The 16,722-nt window shown below is 38.7% G+C and overlaps 1 protein-coding gene across 4 annotated transcripts in view; it reads left to right on the top strand.

The window, feature by feature from the left end:
- Positions 1-1,913: 1,913 nt before the first annotated feature.
- dot1l (DOT1-like histone H3K79 methyltransferase) overlaps positions 1,914-16,722 on the top strand; it is a 28,680-nt gene continuing 13,871 nt past the window's right edge. The window contains exons 1-14 of one of the 4 annotated variants that reach the window (XM_044130222.1): positions 1,914-2,326; positions 9,398-9,441; positions 9,569-9,643; positions 9,809-9,872; positions 10,206-10,434; positions 10,533-10,627; positions 12,061-12,123; positions 12,223-12,278; positions 12,792-12,871; positions 14,361-14,429; positions 14,507-14,613; positions 15,944-15,985; positions 16,082-16,177; positions 16,489-16,714. In XM_044130222.1, the coding sequence (XP_043986157.1) occupies positions 2,246-2,326; positions 9,398-9,441; positions 9,569-9,643; positions 9,809-9,872; positions 10,206-10,434; positions 10,533-10,627; positions 12,061-12,123; positions 12,223-12,278; positions 12,792-12,871; positions 14,361-14,429; positions 14,507-14,613; positions 15,944-15,985; positions 16,082-16,177; positions 16,489-16,714 (1,327 nt within the window). In that variant the 5' untranslated portion in view covers positions 1,914-2,245. The remainder of the gene's footprint in view (positions 2,327-9,397; positions 9,442-9,568; positions 9,644-9,808; positions 9,873-10,205; positions 10,435-10,532; positions 10,628-12,060; positions 12,124-12,222; positions 12,279-12,791; positions 12,872-14,360; positions 14,430-14,506; positions 14,614-15,943; positions 15,986-16,081; positions 16,178-16,488; positions 16,715-16,722) is intronic. The other 3 variants (XM_044130224.1, XM_044130223.1, XM_044130225.1) reach the window with 3 other exon arrangements.

The following is a 16,722-nucleotide window of genomic DNA, read 5'->3' as shown; positions in this document are numbered from 1 at the left end:
GCCTCTGTATTTTTTTTTTTTTTTTACTGACTTTTCTCCCAGTAACTTTCTCACAACCCGATTAAACTTCACACAAATTGATAACTAACCCTTTATAGGAATGTTTCAGCTTTGGGCTGATAAACATTTCCTTCTCTGGAACGTCCATTTATCTTTTTGCATACCTTAATCGTTCTCTGCTTCCCTTTTCCTGGTTAGCTTCTTCTGCAGGAGGTTTGCTGTCATCTGAGCTCTCAGATCTACACTCAGCTGTTGCTGAGTGATTAAAGGAAGATTCGGCCCATAGCAATATTTAGAACCGCAACATAAAACCAAACATGCCACAATTAAATGAATCAAAATGTCCCCAAAGCATCGGCAGACTGATATAGGGGCTACCAGGGGATTCCAGGTAGATTTCAGAGATGCGCATTGCAACGGCTCTTCATGCAAAGACGTCCCAAAATAATATGGGGCCTTAGACAGAAGTCCCCCACTACCCTGAAACCCGTTCTACTAAGAACCTCAGCATCACTAACATATTTAAATATAGATAAGGTGAAGTCTGTGAGAGAGAGACCAGGTTTATTGGCCGAGTTTAAAATCAATCACTCATTATTGGTTGTTTGCTGTGATGTATTTGTGAATAAACACAACTCAAACACAAAGATTACACCATATTGCAGCCATGGTAACACACCAATCAAACTATCAAGATAATTGTTTAAACTTTTACAAAGTAAACTTCCTAATTAAATCCTAAATGTACAATAATTTTTCTCACCTGAATGCATAAAATAAAATTTAATAACATTGTCATTCTTTATAAATGAATGCTACAGGTTTAGCTCTGTGGTTTGTGTTACAATTAAACCATTTCTAGGGGCCCCTGAATGTCTGAAGGGCCCTACCAGGGCTGAGTTTTCTTAGCATTGATATCCCATTAATGATCCAATTAAATTCTTGATTAATATGTGTTGTTGTTATGTTGTTGTACAGTATTTTAAGATGTTGTTCAATGTGCCCTTTTTTAGCTTTGAACCTGTGCCCCTCCAAAGGTCTTTGCACGGCCCTGAATTATAACATACAGTTACCAGGTGGTACCAGGTCTTATATCAGGATGTCTGATATAAAGACAGATATTCTTTATATCTGTCGGTGGGACTGACTCAAACTGCCTGTAGCGAACCATTTAGCAGCCTGATTAAGTTAAAGTCAGAAGTTTTCTCTGCAGCCGAAGCATTTCTGTGTTTAGGGGCGATGTGGGTTTTTCCCGTTATTGGGAGGACAATTATGAAAATATAAGTAGAAACAGTTATTCTAACATCAATATCAGACATATGTTTTTATTCACAAACCAATGTATGAAAAAAATATTCTTGCCCATGATTTGACAATTAGAGAGCACAGATCCGCCCTCCTCCTCCTCACCATGGACCCGGTGTCTGAACAACATGGAGGCAAAGAAACTAAGAGTCATTATTAGACTGAGGGCAGCCAGACTAATTTATTTTGCGAAATTATTATATTTAGCTAAATGTTATTGCTGAGGGGCACAAGCAGGTCTTCTGACATATGGATTAAAAATAAATAAATAAATAAAGCTAAAAGGGCACTAGGGGCATCAAAAATAAAAGGGGCAGGGGCTCAAGGCCCCTTCGCCCCCCTCCCACCTTTGCACTTGCCTTATGGGTAGGATAATGAGTAAAAAACTTTCACTCGATGGAATTTGCAGCTGGTTTCTAGTTTGTTGCATGTTTTTAATTATCAGATTTTATTACTTTAAGTGAATGGAAATTACACATTGTGAAATATTTCAGCTTCACGCAAACAAACTATTCGGGTATTTATCTGGAAAATAGTTGTGATGTCACGTCTCTCACGCAGTTCGGAAACAGTTGTATGGCGCTCGTGCTCGTTGCTTTGGCTCACGCGCAGTCGTCACAGTCTTCCTCTCGTGCCAGTGGCCTCCTGCCATATTTATTCATGCCGGGCAAGATGGCGGCGGAACGGACGAGATGTTCCTGCCAGTGAGCGCATAATAGGCGTTTTATTAATAATATTAAAACGAGCGGGATTCTTGTACACACCTGACTGCATCGCGTGTGTATTTTTCTCGTAGCGAGTGTGAAGGTCGTTTTTATTTTTCAAGTTTTCGCCGTTTTTTTTTCCCCTTACAAAATGTTCCCGTTGTGAGTCGCTCGCTTATCGAGCAGCTGGCTAACAGAGCAGTCAGGAGCTAGTTAGCTCTCTATCAGAGTGGAGAATGGGAGAAAAGCTGGAGCTAAAGCTCAAATCGCCGGTTGGAGCGGAACCCGCTGGTTATCCCTGGCCGTTACCAGTATACGTAAGTGATACCCTTCAGCACCAAGTTGGGACAAATTTATGTTTGGTCTCATTATGTTGTCTTTGTTAGCTATGTTAGCCCTTGGCTAACCCTGGGTAACAGAAGAAGATGTAGTTCGTCCGGGGACTAGGGTCACACTGGTCTGACAGTTGCAGATTGTTTTTCTCCCGTTTGCCGTTAGATTTTTGAAAATAAAACATTTTGCGGTAGGAAATATAATTGTAGTTTAGGTTTAGTACCGAGGTTATTTGGGTGTAGTAACCGGTGACATTCAGTTGAAGACTGTCAGATAAAAATATTGTCTAAAATGATCGAACCAGGGTGTTATTCCTGTTCAAGATCATTTAACTCTCATCTGGTTTTCCTCTTCTTATGTGTTTTTACTCGTAGCACGAACGGATATAAGTATTTCTAATATTAGTCTCTCTTATCCATGTTGTTTGAATTGTAGAACCAGCGTAGATCTTGTTGTACTTAATGCATAGAAAAATTTAATTTTAGCCCCCGACTTCTGGTTTTGGTCAAAACAACTTCCTGCCTAGTCAGCAAAACACCAAACGAATGAATGTTGTTTTGATAAGTATGTGTACAGAGTCTCTGGTATTGATCTATCTTATTTATGTCATTGCTGTTGTCAGATTCTTTTAGTGCCATTTAGTAACATCGCTATGACCAAGAACTACTCTTGTGTTTAATATTTCAAACTCATTGAACAGTTGATGTCTTATCTAGCTCTTCTCATGCATCGCTTGTTATGCTAGACAAACAGTCTATCATCTCAGCTGGGCGTCCATGTAGGTATCTGTATGTCAGGAGCTGGTACCAGCTCACTCTTTCAACAGAAGTGGAAAAGACGCTGGCAACAGTTGCGTTTTTAGTGGCTCAAGTTCAGATTTATAGTAAGTATGATAAGATGGCCAGTGCTGAGTTTCTCTGAATGCCTGGATAGGGTCTCTTTGTAGTTTATTTCTCTCCACCCACAGCGTAGTCTATCTAGTCAATCAAGTTCTTTCAGTTTCGACAGTCAGTCCGTTTATTTCGAAATCAAAATATGCACCGAATGAGTTATTGATTTATTTGTTTTTACTTTTACTGAGTCAGTAGCGTTTGCTGCCTCCACTTTAGTCAACTTGCCCAGTCCCGTGTTTTAAGAATGAACTCAAAATCCAGGAATGTCAGGAATATAATGTCTTTTACGATCTGCGTGATAGCTGTTTACATGGAGACTAGTTGCCATGGATCAAATTAGAAACAGCTGATTTTGTTTTTCAAGGGATTCTTAAACATGGAGTTGATTCATACAGTGATCACCTCCTGTTTTTAGAGGAGAACACTCCCTCGCTCTCTCTTTGCACCCTCCTCACTTGTCCATATGATCAGGTCTGTGCTATATTATTAATAGGCAAAGGCTTGTTCGGATATTTGTCCCGTGGTGGTTGTTCCAATCAAACTTACTTGCTACGTTTTCTTCAATTAAATTGATTGCCGTTAACTAAAAAGCCTTTTTAGTAAAAACATGATCCACACGCACTTAATTTAAGACTAGTTATCTCACTCTTTCACAGACAACAAGCACATTGCTGACTGGCTTTTAATGCGCTTGCTCCAATTGTTGGAGAATAAGGCGCATGGTTAGAACCAAGTCCAGATCTGTTTGTCCAGTTTAACCCTTGATTTTGTGTTCGCTCCATGTCACCATGTGTGCATTTGTAAATTCTTCCATATGAAGTCCACCTCCTCCTCCGATGTGTTGCAGCTCCTGTTCCATCTGGTTTTGGGTGGAGGCTTTAAGAGGCCTCAAATGACATCTAAAAGAGACACTAGTGTCTCAGTGCTGTTAAACACACGCTACATTGTTCGTTGGCCACTCACCCTCACTGAAACATTTATGCAGCTATATTTTTTTATTTTTTATTGACATACTTTTAATTCTATTTTCAAAGTGTGAAACCAACCGTTAGAGGTCAGTTGACTAAGCACTTCGCTTATCTCTGAAGAGATGCCAGAAGAGCTCTTTAGTTTTGTCCAAATTTACGCTACTGTTTGGTTGTTTTGAGTCAGAGTAGTAGTCGGGTGTAAGCCTGCTTCGGTCATTTGTTCTCGTGGGCCGCTGAGTTACAAAGGGAAACGGTGTGTGGCACGAAGCCTCTGTGCCCACTGTGCATCACTCTGATTTGACAGGAGATTGACTGAAGAGTTTGCTCTGTGTTGCGTGCACAGGCGGAGTTGAACATGCATCAGTCAGCTCCACAGCTGGGAGGGAGAAGGGAGGGTCTTCTGGTCTTTTTGTCTCTGGCTTGTCAGACAGTGTTTATTTTTAGCAGCAGCCCGCTGCTGGTGTTGCTGTGTGCTGTCTTCGTTTTAGCAGGTGACCTCCCCCTACTGCTTCTCTTTCTGGTGCACACAGTCATTTTCATGCCTTTGCATACCACTTACAGCTTCTGATGTCGACGGTTTATATCTACTATACTAAGCAATTTTTTCTAGAAAGCCTATAGTTCATGCTGCTTTTTAGCCGCCTGGCTTGGTGCTGTAAGTGTAAATGTTACATGCGGTACGATGCATGTAGTATATCTGGTGTGCAGATGTCATTCGTAGCTGTATAAAGGTTTGTGTGTGCATGCAGGTTTTATGTTTGGCAGACGTTTTGCGTAGTAGAGGCGGGCAGTATTGAGCGGGAAGCTGGGAACTCCGAGCTGTTAGCGCTTAGCTGTAGCTGCTGTGCCTGGCCTCAAAACTGTCCCGTTTCCCATCCACTCTGTGGCTCTTCGGTTCCGCCGGTATTTGTTTTTTATGAGCGTTGCGTCTTTTTTCTTTAACATTTTCTTGTATTCTGATTTTGTGCGCTCCGTCTTTTCTTGCTCTCCTTGGCAATGTTCTGGAACAGGAGACAGAAAGTGGGTCAGTGGGTCAGCACAAGCGACGGGCTCAGCCTGACTGCACTCTGGATGAAACCCGAGCTCTGTTCCTCCTACAGAAAAGCTCAGACACTGCTAGTATTTCTAACTTTAGACTTGCTGGGTGCAACAAAAAAGAGTGCACATTTATTTTTGCCTCTTTTGGAACTGTTTTCTTTGAAGTGCATCTAAAAATTAGGTTGAAAGCTGGAGGACTTTGAGTGGCATCCACCCACTCAACTGTGCTATGGGTTAATCCTTTTGAACAGAGAGAAGTACACACACACACAGTGTTAGAAGAAGACACCAATTTTTGATTAAAGTTGCACTTTTAAGTTTAAGAGAGGCAACATGTTCTACGTAGAAAGTTGGATGAAGCAAAAAAAGATGGATTGAAGATCGAAAACACAACTGAAAGTGTGTCTGTCAAAGCCATACTTGATTTTGATAGAATGTGGATGAGTGATACTGCTGTAAACTTTTAAGTTTATAGCTTGAGATATTAATATCTGGATCGACATAAACAGCAAGTTAAGTTGTTTTCTACTGAAATGAATTGTTTTGAAATGCAATTTCAATATTATCTCTGCTTGTGAAAGCACAACTGACCTGAACGGTGCACAGATTGTGTTTGTGCTGCTAACTGTCAAATCTAAACTTAATCGTTTGTTTATTCAACTGAAGCAGTGAATTTTGGTTTTTAATCAGCAGCTATAAAAATGAGAGAAATTATGCACAGTTGGTGTCTTTTATTTTTCCACTTCCAGGTGTAAAAATATTTTTCATCAACAATTTGTACAAAAAGTTTGTAATCTCACTAACTGACTCTTTCACTTACCTAAAAGTTTTTTTTTGGGGAGAACAACAAAGAAAGACGCATCAATTTAGATAGTGCTTGTACAAAAGCTCTTTACATTAATTTATTCTGTATCCATTCCCTGGTTATAAAGGAATGTATGTATAACATACACTGAAGTAGAGGCGGGCTTATACATTTACAAATAGTTTAAAACCAAAACCTGTGGAATATTTGACTCATGGTATAATTTAAGCTGTGATATTACTCTCTTTCATTTTTATTATGTTTCACTGACCAGTTATGTTTCACTTTGTAATAAAGCTTGTTTGAGTAATTCAAGTCTTATTAGTAATTATTACCACATTTCCATGTGTTCCAGGGTAATCATGTACAGAAACAAACATAAAGAAAATCAGATTAGATTTAGTGTAAACACACACTGAGAGCTGCAAGCAGCTGCCAATACGGTTGCAATTTCACATGCTTTTTTACTATTCTTGTAAAAATCAGTTATTATTAAAAACTTAAATTGACTAACAAAAGCATTATACACTCATTATGAACTACAAAATATGTTATGAATTTTAAAATTAAAACATGTCTAGAGGCTAGCTAAGACTGATTTCAGCTTTTAGAGCTCATGATAAGGAACGGCTCACTTTTGTGTTTTATTCCATATTCTTTGCGCTCTGTTGATTTATAACCTGTCCGTTTCTATTCGCTATTTATTTTTGCCGTGAAAGAGAGTTGTTTTTTTTCTCTCTGTAGTATTTCTAAGTAACTGTCTACATGTCAGTAGCTGGAGCAATTCGCTCATTCAGTAGAAACGGAAAGCAAAGCTGGGAACAGTTTTGTGGTGTTTTTTAGTGGTGTAAGTGCACATTTATAGTAACTATGGTGAGACGCTCTGTGTTGACTGAAAGCGCTCAACTTCTCCGAATGCCTGAGTAGGGTCTCTTTGTAGTTCCTTTCTCTCCGCCCACACTGTAGTCTACCTCGTCAATCTAGTTCTTTCAGTTTCCTCAGTCAGTCCGTTTATTTCCTTATCAAAATATTCACCAAATGAGTTTTCTTCGGTTACTGAGTCACTCACATTTTCCTCCTCCGCGTTAACTGCATGCACGCTCTCGTGTTTCATAGAGCCGAGAACGTCAGGAATTTTATGTATCTTCCTGATTTGTTTTATATTGGGACTAGAATTAGAAGCAGCTGATTCATGTGGAGTTCTAAAGCCATACGGTGCTCTCCTTCTGTTTTCAAAGGGAAACACTTCCTCTTTCCTCTCTCTCCCTCCTCACTTGTCCATATGGTCAAAACTGCAGGGAGGAAGATGTGCAACTGCTCCTGTTCTGCTGTATTCATAGAACAAAAAGGCTTGCACCAATATCTGTATAAAGTGTCTAATAAAAAATGATAAAATTTCCTGGTGAGGTTTTCGCCTTGATTTTGTTGCAGCTCACTACTGTGCCGTCACTTTAAAAACATGTTCCACCCACAGTTGTTGAGATTCGTTATCTCACCCACAGAGCATGAACACATTGCTGGCTGTGTTTTGATATGCATGTTGCTTGCTCTGACTGTTGGAGAATAAGAGGTGGTGTTAGAACCAAGCCCATGTAAAAATGCCTTATTTAAATGATTGATCTGGTTCATCTGGTTACATCCCGTTTTTCCCCTATACTTCCACATCTGTGTGTTTGGTGATGCGTCCTTGCAGTTGGCTTCTGGCCCATCTGGTTTGGGGCGGTAAACATCTAAAGAAAACACTGCAGTGCCAGTAATGGATATCTATAAATATTAAAAAAGGCATCCCAGAGCAGAAAAATGAAACGGTCCAAACAGAGTTTGGCGTGGGGTGGAAAATGCACTTCATGCAGTTCTGTTTGGAAATATAGACACTCAACAAGATCCTTAATTCTTGTCATCACCTTAATGGCGCTCATTTAGCTGTGCTGTTGCAAAACATTCCTAAAATATAATGTGCTTCTTTTTTTTATATTTAGCATATTATAAAAAATTAGACCTTTATGATAAAGAAAGACCCTCTTGGTATGAGAAAAAATGTCCACTTATCAATTCATCATTAGTCGATTGACATTATCAATCAGCTTTAGTCTTATTAATCAATAACCAACAATTCTAATTTAAACTGTGAAGCCAGCCTTTAGTTCAGTTATGTCAATGAGCACTGTGATCCCAGATTATATAAATTATACAGTCACCTCCTTCAATGAAGACAGAAATGTAGAACCCAATAAATAAATGAATAAATGTAAGAATAAAATGTTCTGGGGGCCCCACTGTGTTGAATCAACTTGGTTCCATTTAAATATGAGATGTGTGTTAACACCTCTCTCCACTGCGTGAAGCAGTTCAGTGTGTGTGCTGAATAATGCTGTGTAATATCCTGATTGCAGTCGTCTCTGCAACATCCATCTGTGCAATATTTCTATTCCAGAGTACTGCTTGGATGTGATATTTGGCAGGATTTCAGATGCTGCGGTGCATACTGATAATATATTTGGCCATCTGGATGCACTCAACCTGCCTTTAATGCCCAAATCTGATATATATTTTTAGTGGGCGAGATGCCAAAACTCCCAGGGTCTGGTGGGGACAATGTGTGACAGTAAGGAAAGAAAAGAGATGGAAAGGTGTGGATTAATAGTTCCAAGTGTCGTATTCATAGTTCTGACTGATTCTGACTGACTGGAATGGAAACTTTGCCTATTTGGTTCTGGTGATCTGGTGTTTCAGACAGATTGGACTCTTTGAATGGCCAAAACGGTAACTTTGCATTCCCTCCTGTGATGGGCTAAATGAATGGCTAACGTGCCTTTCATTTTCTTTTCTTTCTTTCTTTCTTTTTTTTTTTTGAAGGTTCTTACAGCTTTTGTTCTTCCTTTGACTCAACACCTTGCTGATATTGAGTCTGGAAAATGCTCAGCTTTGGTTTTCTGAGACATTGTTTATGCAGCTTTAAGTTTTGTTTTGTGCGGTCACGCAGCGTTTATAACTCAGAACCTCGATTTCAGTAAAACAAAATGTTCCTGAGAAGTCCAATCTGTCCTCAGTAACATTTTAGTTATGTCTGAGGTGGCTGTGTTTTCTGCTTTGAGTTTCAGTAATGAGAGGATGAATCAGACATAATAGATGATGTGGGCATTTCACTCTAGTTGCAAAATACTATAATCAACATCCCATGTTTTGTATAATTAATACCCTTATTTTGGTTGGGACTGTTGTTTTCTTGAACTTTTAATTACTCTCTGCTCATTTAGACGTTGGTTATTTGTGATCCAATTAAATTTGATATCTCAAATAGAGCGATGTGTCAAGTTCGGGGTTTCATTATGCCTCGCCTCTCTCTTTCAGGATAAACACCACGATGCTGCTCACGAAATCATCGAGACCATTCGGTAAGTGACATCACCATCAGTCCCCCCACCTACTCACTGAACACTCCCACGTTCTCCTGATCAACTCAAGTGTCACGATCAATTTAGTGATAATCTTGTGTGTGGGTATTTTATTTTATTTTTCTAGGTGGGTGTGTGAGGAAATCCCTGACCTCAAACTTGCAATGGAAAATTATGTTCTCATCGATTACGACACCAAGAGGTAAGTCTTGGGTTGCATCACTTTCAAAATGTACATTGATGTGAAATAAACTAAACCCTTGATATAAGCATAAAATACCAAACAACCATGCTAACTACAGAGAAGAGAAGCTGAGATAAACTTTGTTTTACCACCATCATATGATGACCGTTCTCTTTCTTGCAGCTTTGAGAGCATGCAGAGACTTTGTGACAAGTACAACAGGGCCATTGACAGCATCCACCAGCTGGTGAGTCTACATGTGGGAACTTTCTCACTACTCTGTAGGTGGGGTGAAAGTATTAGTCACAAGCAGGTGGGGAATATCGTGTCTGTGTGTCATCACTTCTTTCAATCTCAGCTGTACCTGTGTGTTATCTGATAAACTCTCCCTCCCCCATTAATATTTGAGTTTCAAGACTTCAAACAAAATATCAAAGCAATCACTCCTTAGTGTTTTTTGTAACTTTGTCTTTAGTTTTGTTCATACAGTTTCAACACGTGTCGTATTTTTAGGCAGTGAGATGTTCTTCAATCTGATCTGTGGCAAGTTAATTGATAAAAAAATAAAATCTGGTTGCAGTGGAAGGGGACTACCCAGCCCATGAAGCTAAACAAGCGTCCTTCCAACGGGCTGCTGAGACATATCCTACAGCAGGTGTACAACCACTCAGTGACCGACCCCGAGAAGCTGAACAACTACGAACCCTTTTCCCCTGAGGTGTATGGAGAGACCTCCTTCGACCTGGTGGCTCAGATCATCGACGAGATGGAAATGATGGAAGAAGACACATTCGTTGACCTTGGCAGTGGTTGGTTTAGCGCTTTACATAATGCTTCATTCCTGACGAGTACACTGATTTGAATCTTTTAGAACATTTGCTTAAGCATTGATTCGTCTTGTTTACAGGAGTGGGGCAGGTGGTTCTGCAGGTTGCAGCAGCAACAAACTGTAAACACTACTATGGAGTAGAGAAAGCAGACATTCCAGCTAGCTATGCAGAGGTAACTGTGTAATTATCACTCTGTTCATATAACTTTTCAAATAGGGGGGGGGGAAATGAAGATGATTACTGTTTTGAATAAGTTAATTTAAGAAATTCAAAAAGTGAAACTCCTGTTCTCAAGATACATTGCATATAAAGAAATATATTTCAAATGTTTAATTTCATTTTCAAGTCTTGCAGTTAATAAAAACTAAAAATTTATTCAGATAATTTGAATATTGCAGCAAACCAGTAAGAACTAGATTTTTACTACAGAACATCCAGACTCCTTTTGCATGAATTCCTGCCTCAGTGCTGCTGCGTGGCATGGAATCATGAAATGTTCTGAAACTTCCTGGTAGACCGTTGCTCTAATTTTGGGCTTAAAAGAACTTAGTGGACCAACACCAGATAAAATGTCTCCCCATATCATCACTGACCGGAAATGTCACATTGGACCTCAAGCAACTTGTATTCTGCGCCTCTACTCTTCCTCCAGACTCAGAGACTGTGATTTCCAAATAAAAAAAAGTCTAAATTTGCTTTCATCTGAAGAGGATTTGTGGTACTCAGAACAATAGTCCACCTCAAACTCTGGCTCCAGCACAGATCAACAAATTGTTTCAATATTCTCTACTCTGAATCGGTTTTGTCAAGAGCCAGTGGAAGGTTTATGAAGACAAGCAGCTAATAAAAGATTCTGTGAGAGTCATGTTTAAAAATCTGTTTTGTCTAATTTAAGATAAAAGAAAATACATCGTGCTTTGGATTAGTGTCAGAATAACACGATATCACCACCTCCTCTCTTCCTGCAGTTTATTTCAATGTTACCCATCATGGGTAGGTCAATGCGCCGCATACAGCTGCGCTTGCAGTCAATACTATTCCCTCAGTCTATAAAGGTCATTTCCAAATAGGTTCTTAAATTCTATTTGTTTTTTTCTCATCAACAAGTGGTGTTAATAAGTCTTGCTATAAAATGTTTGCATAACTCCTGTTTTCTGGTGCAGATGAGACATCAACTGGTTGGTGTTGTGAAGCTTTTGCAAACACTCTTGTTATTTAAACTGTTAATAAATTAAAATAGTGATATTAGGGTGCCTGTTTACAGCTAGTCTCTGAAAAGTAGTGATTTGTGCTATTAAAAGACTGGATGAGACTATTACAGTGACACAACGACGGGCCTCTGAGTCAGTACTTGGCAGTTTCTTTAGCAATGACCATGTTTGGTTTACCTCTTTTGTGGAAGGTTTTTCTTTTGACTGTGGCCAAAACAAAGAGTTTCTGGAGAGAGCCACCTCTTACTTGTTGTAAAAGTTGTTCAATGACTGCCATCTTTTTAATAGCAATTTGACTGAATTTAGTTTACAGAATACTAATAAAAAAAAAAAATCTTGTTTTCTGTCTATAATATGTTGTTTTTAATGATTTGGAGATTGTTTCTTTACTCAGACCATGGATAAAGAGTTTAAAAAGTGGATGAGATGGTATGGGAAGAAGCATGGGGAGTACACAGTAAGTTCTGTCCCATTTGTTTTACTTCACAGATTTAATTTTTTTTATTTTTTTAATTTCCAATATGTACTCAGGTTTTTTTATATTGGGTTTTTCCAGCTGGAGAGAGGCGATTTTCTATCTGAAGAATGGAAAGAAAGGATAGCCACCACAAGGTAAAGCTCCATACAGGGTTGCTCACAGACACTTTTTATGTTCAATAAAAATATTAATAATTCAGTAGAGGAGACTCCTTTTCACTTTACAAGGAAGTCTAACTCATTCCTTTTTGATTGTGGAAAAGTTAGGGTTTGTGTTCAGATTCTGGTCATTGTATTTATTTGTAATTTATGTAGTTAAATCTTGTTAACAATTTTTGCAAACAAGCTGGAGTGATCATGAGTTATATTTGAAACAGTTGTAGATATTTGTAATAACATGTAAGCTTGTTGTTTTTTCTTCTTCTCTTCTTTTGTAAGTATTTAGATCCCTTTACCACTGTGCTAAATTTTTGGATTTAACAGTGTATATTAATCTGGGGAAATCAACACAGTTTTTTTAGTCACTCATCTGTGCACAAAATGATGCTCCATTATTATTTTCTAAAATATTTTCCATGAATGTTTGATTGATCTTTTCTTTGTTTGGACCAAAATTCTAAAATATGTACTTCTCTGTCTGTTTTCCAGTATTATTTTTGTGAATAACTTTGCCTTTGGTCCAGAAGTAGATCACCAGTTGAAGGAGCGCTTTGCAAACATGAAGGAAGGTAAGTTCTCAATGAACTCTTTGTGGACAATGATGAGCCAGAGCTTCCAAAATCAACTTTTTTCAACATTTATTTCGCGAAAACCCGTGCTATTGTACTTAAAGTACCGACTGACAGCTTAGAAGATATTAGCTCAGAGCGGGACGGTACAGGCAGATGAAGAAAGTCTGACTCCGCTACATCGACAGCCTCTACATTTGCGATCGAGTCATAAAAGTATCAGACCTGTCAGTTTTCAGAGGCTAAGATGTAGTCACAACCAGAGGTCTGTTTTTTTAGTTTAGTAAACATCAGAGACTTTTGCTAAAAATGCTGGCGAACAAGAGAAAAGACGAAGTGAGAGATTGTGGTGGATCAGATCTCCAACATTTTGATTCTTGTGGTTAAAAAAAAAAAAAAAAAGAATTTTGACAGCAGATTAGAACGATTTGAAGAAGGGTAAGTTCATTTATTTTACAACAAGCGGTTTTGAAGTCCGTGCTCCAGTGGGAGCTGTTGATTTAAAAACAAAATCTGGGCTAACTTCCTTCAATTGGGCAGAAGTTACAGATGTATGTATCAATAGACACTTTACTGACTCCATAACTATACATAAAGGTGAGAAATTAATATTCTACACCACAGAAATGCATGGATGTAATATCTATAAGTTATATAGATATTGCATATCTATATGATATTGTTATCTTCATGTTTAAATTATAGATGTTTTTATGTCTAAGCACAGCTGTAAACTGGGAGAGGAGCAAACAATATAGCCACCGTATATCTGATTTTGTGCTTATATTTTACTTAAATATACAAAATAATTTGAATGTTCCACTGCTTTTGCAACTCTGCGACTCAGTTGAATCTGTTCAGAGTACCAAAACAATTCATTCACATAAGTCTAAGTGTTTTTTACTAAAGAAATTTGGTCTACCCTTAAAAGTTCTGTTTTTATAAAGCTGAACATATGCTAAACAACCTTGAAGCAAAAATCTGGAATCTTTACTTATAAACATTTTTGTTTATTTCTGCGACATGTCTTTATATCCATTTGTGGTTCCATCTGTAAATACCTTGTGATAAATAACGGGGATTCAAATTCGGCAGCTGAATTTCCATTTACAAACTAAATGTTAATCCTTTGTTTTTACGATTATTATTTCCTAAGGAGTTCAGTGTTAAGCAGTGGAATGTTTCTGTCCAGCATTCGCAATATGCAACATTGTCTTCCATATAGTTCGAAAAGGCAAAGGAATAATAACGTATGTTTAGTAAATGTTGGCTATGTAAATTAAAACAACGGATGGTGTTGAATAATTTTTTTAACCGTATTTCATTTTACTAAAACCTTCTGTGTTTCAGTGATGTTGAAATGCTGTCTGAACTCTGTTTCCTGATCACTAATTTCTATTTTGTGTTTCCGACGCTGCATACAGGTTATTTATGTAATTAAATGCACATATTTATTATAGTTGCATTTTTTTTCCTCCTTTCTTTCCAGGAGGCAAAATTGTGTCCTCCAAACCCTTTGCACCTTTAAATTTTCGAATCAACAGTCGCAACTTGAGCGGTAAGATTTCAGCATTTAACACTTAATTCATTGTTCTATTTCCAGTTTTGGTTACATGTGTTGCTTCTGTGTTGCAGATATTGGCACAATAATGCGCGTGGTGGAACTCTCTCCATTGAGGGGCTCGGTGTCGTGGACTGGAAAGCCGGTTTCCTACTACCTTCATACCATAGACCGCACTATAGTAAGCACCTAATGCTATCTCTTCACTTTAATTGCAGGACAGAAAAATAGATATTGAACACTGAATATTGGTGTAGTGGGTAATACATTAGAGCCAACGAATGGACTGAGCCCAACACAGAGCCATCTTGTGTTTTTATTCAGTCACCGCTCATGAGAATGAAAGCAGGTAAAGACACAATGGTTTTCACAGATTATTGCTGATCAGGAAACCGTCTGTTTGCCATTTCAGCAACTTGTTAAAGCCTAGTAGAGGGTGGAAAAGGCTGTTGTTAGTGGCATTTTATTTTTATTGGCTCATAAATCCCATTGTGACTGTGACGTGGCTTCAAATTATGAGACAATTGTTAATTTTTTTATAAAGTCTAATAGAGAACACGGATAGATCACATTGTCCCCCCCCAACTCTCATTCAGCAAAGAGAAATACATTCTGTAAAGACGGTTCTCCCTGCGTCTTTCATGCCTCATTAGGTTATACTGAGCTATTTCTGTAGCTATGCTGCTATAGGTTTAGGCTGCTGAAGGACAAACTAATCACTTTTCTTCACTTTGCTACTTTCTTCTTCTTCTACTCTCTCACTTGCTTGCATTATTTGCTGTTACTTCAACTATATAACTTGATTTTTTTTTCTCTCAGTTTTTCTTTTCTCTCAATAGAAGCTACATCTGCTCCGGCCTTCTGTTTGGCTGTGGTATCTTCCTGGTGGAAAGCATCAGCAGCGATAATGCTTCCAACAACTAAACGTTCTTCTCCAATTAACTGTTCACTTTTCATCAACATAGAATGTACTCCTGGATCAGTGCTTCTGTTTTTTTTTGTGTTGTATCTGCTCTGTCCTCTCAAACCCCCAGTCGGCCATGACAGATGGCCGCTCGTACTGAGCCAGGTTCTGCCCGAGGTTTCTCCCTGTTAAAGGGGAGTTTTTCCTCTCCACTGTCGCTAAATTGTTGCTCAGTACGAGGGATTGCTGTAAAGTCAACGACACAAAACAAGCGCTTGCCCACTGTCGCTACGCACTCGTCCAGGAGGAGTGAATGCTGCAAGTCAATGACTCGATGCAATCTGCTTGGTTTCCTTAGACAGAAAACTTTTTAAAACTAATTCAAATAATGAACTGAACTATTTGAGTTAGAGCAATTAAAATGTATGGAGGATTGAACTGAAAGGACTGATTTTTGCAGAGTCCCTGAAGATAATGTGTTATGAATTGGCGCTGTATAAATAAATTAAATTGAATTGAATAGAAACACCAATATTGCATGTAATGAATACCCGTATAAATAGTGACAACATATTTATCTAATATCTATATCCGCCTTGTGTTTCAGCTTGAAAACTATTTTGCCAGTCTAAAGAATCCTAAACTCAGGGTGAGTTGCACCAGAATATTTGAGTTGTTTCTCTTTTTTGCAGTATTTTTTATTTATTTTTTTATTAAACAATACATTGTTTTTACTTTCTGTTAGGAGGAGCAAGAGGCAGCTAGACGACGTCAACAAAAGGACACAAAGGACAGCAAAAGCAATAACACCACCCCCACAAAACTTAAGGAGCAAAACAAGGTAAGACCAGGACCCATTTTCTTTATTATGCCAGTCATAACCTCTCTTGTCAATCTACTGGACAAGTCTGGGTTTGGTAGTTGCCAGGAAAATGTTAAAGCCCTTTGGAATGAATAAGATCAGAGGCCACAAGCCAAGCCTTCTTGTCCAACATCAGTGTTTGACCTCACGCATGAGAGAGATCCTGGAAAAATGGTCAAACATTTGCATTAATGGTTTAATCTACAAATTTGTGGAGTGTCTCTAAACACTTTATGTATAAATTATGAATGAGTGTCTCAGAACTCACATAGATCTTGGTCTGCATCCAGCAGCAGCAGGACTCCGGTGGTGAGGAGGAGCGTCCTAGCCTGGTGACCGTGGTCAAGCCCCCTCCTAAACCCCGAAGACCTCGACTGCTGGCCAAAGGTCGCAAGCTAAACAACAAGAAACGTGGTCGACCCAAGAAAGCCACCCCTGCTGCTGAGAAGAATAAGAAGAATCAGAGCGCATTAGATCTGCTGCATGCTAAGACCCTTTCTGCAGCACCTCCTCAGGGTCAGTGG

Source organism: Gambusia affinis, linkage group LG10, assembly GCF_019740435.1.
Source record: "Gambusia affinis linkage group LG10, SWU_Gaff_1.0, whole genome shotgun sequence".
NCBI classification, from domain to species: domain Eukaryota; kingdom Metazoa; phylum Chordata; class Actinopteri; order Cyprinodontiformes; family Poeciliidae; genus Gambusia; species Gambusia affinis.
The sequence above is the reverse complement of the archived record's forward strand: the minus strand, read 5'-3'. Positions and strand labels throughout refer to the sequence as shown.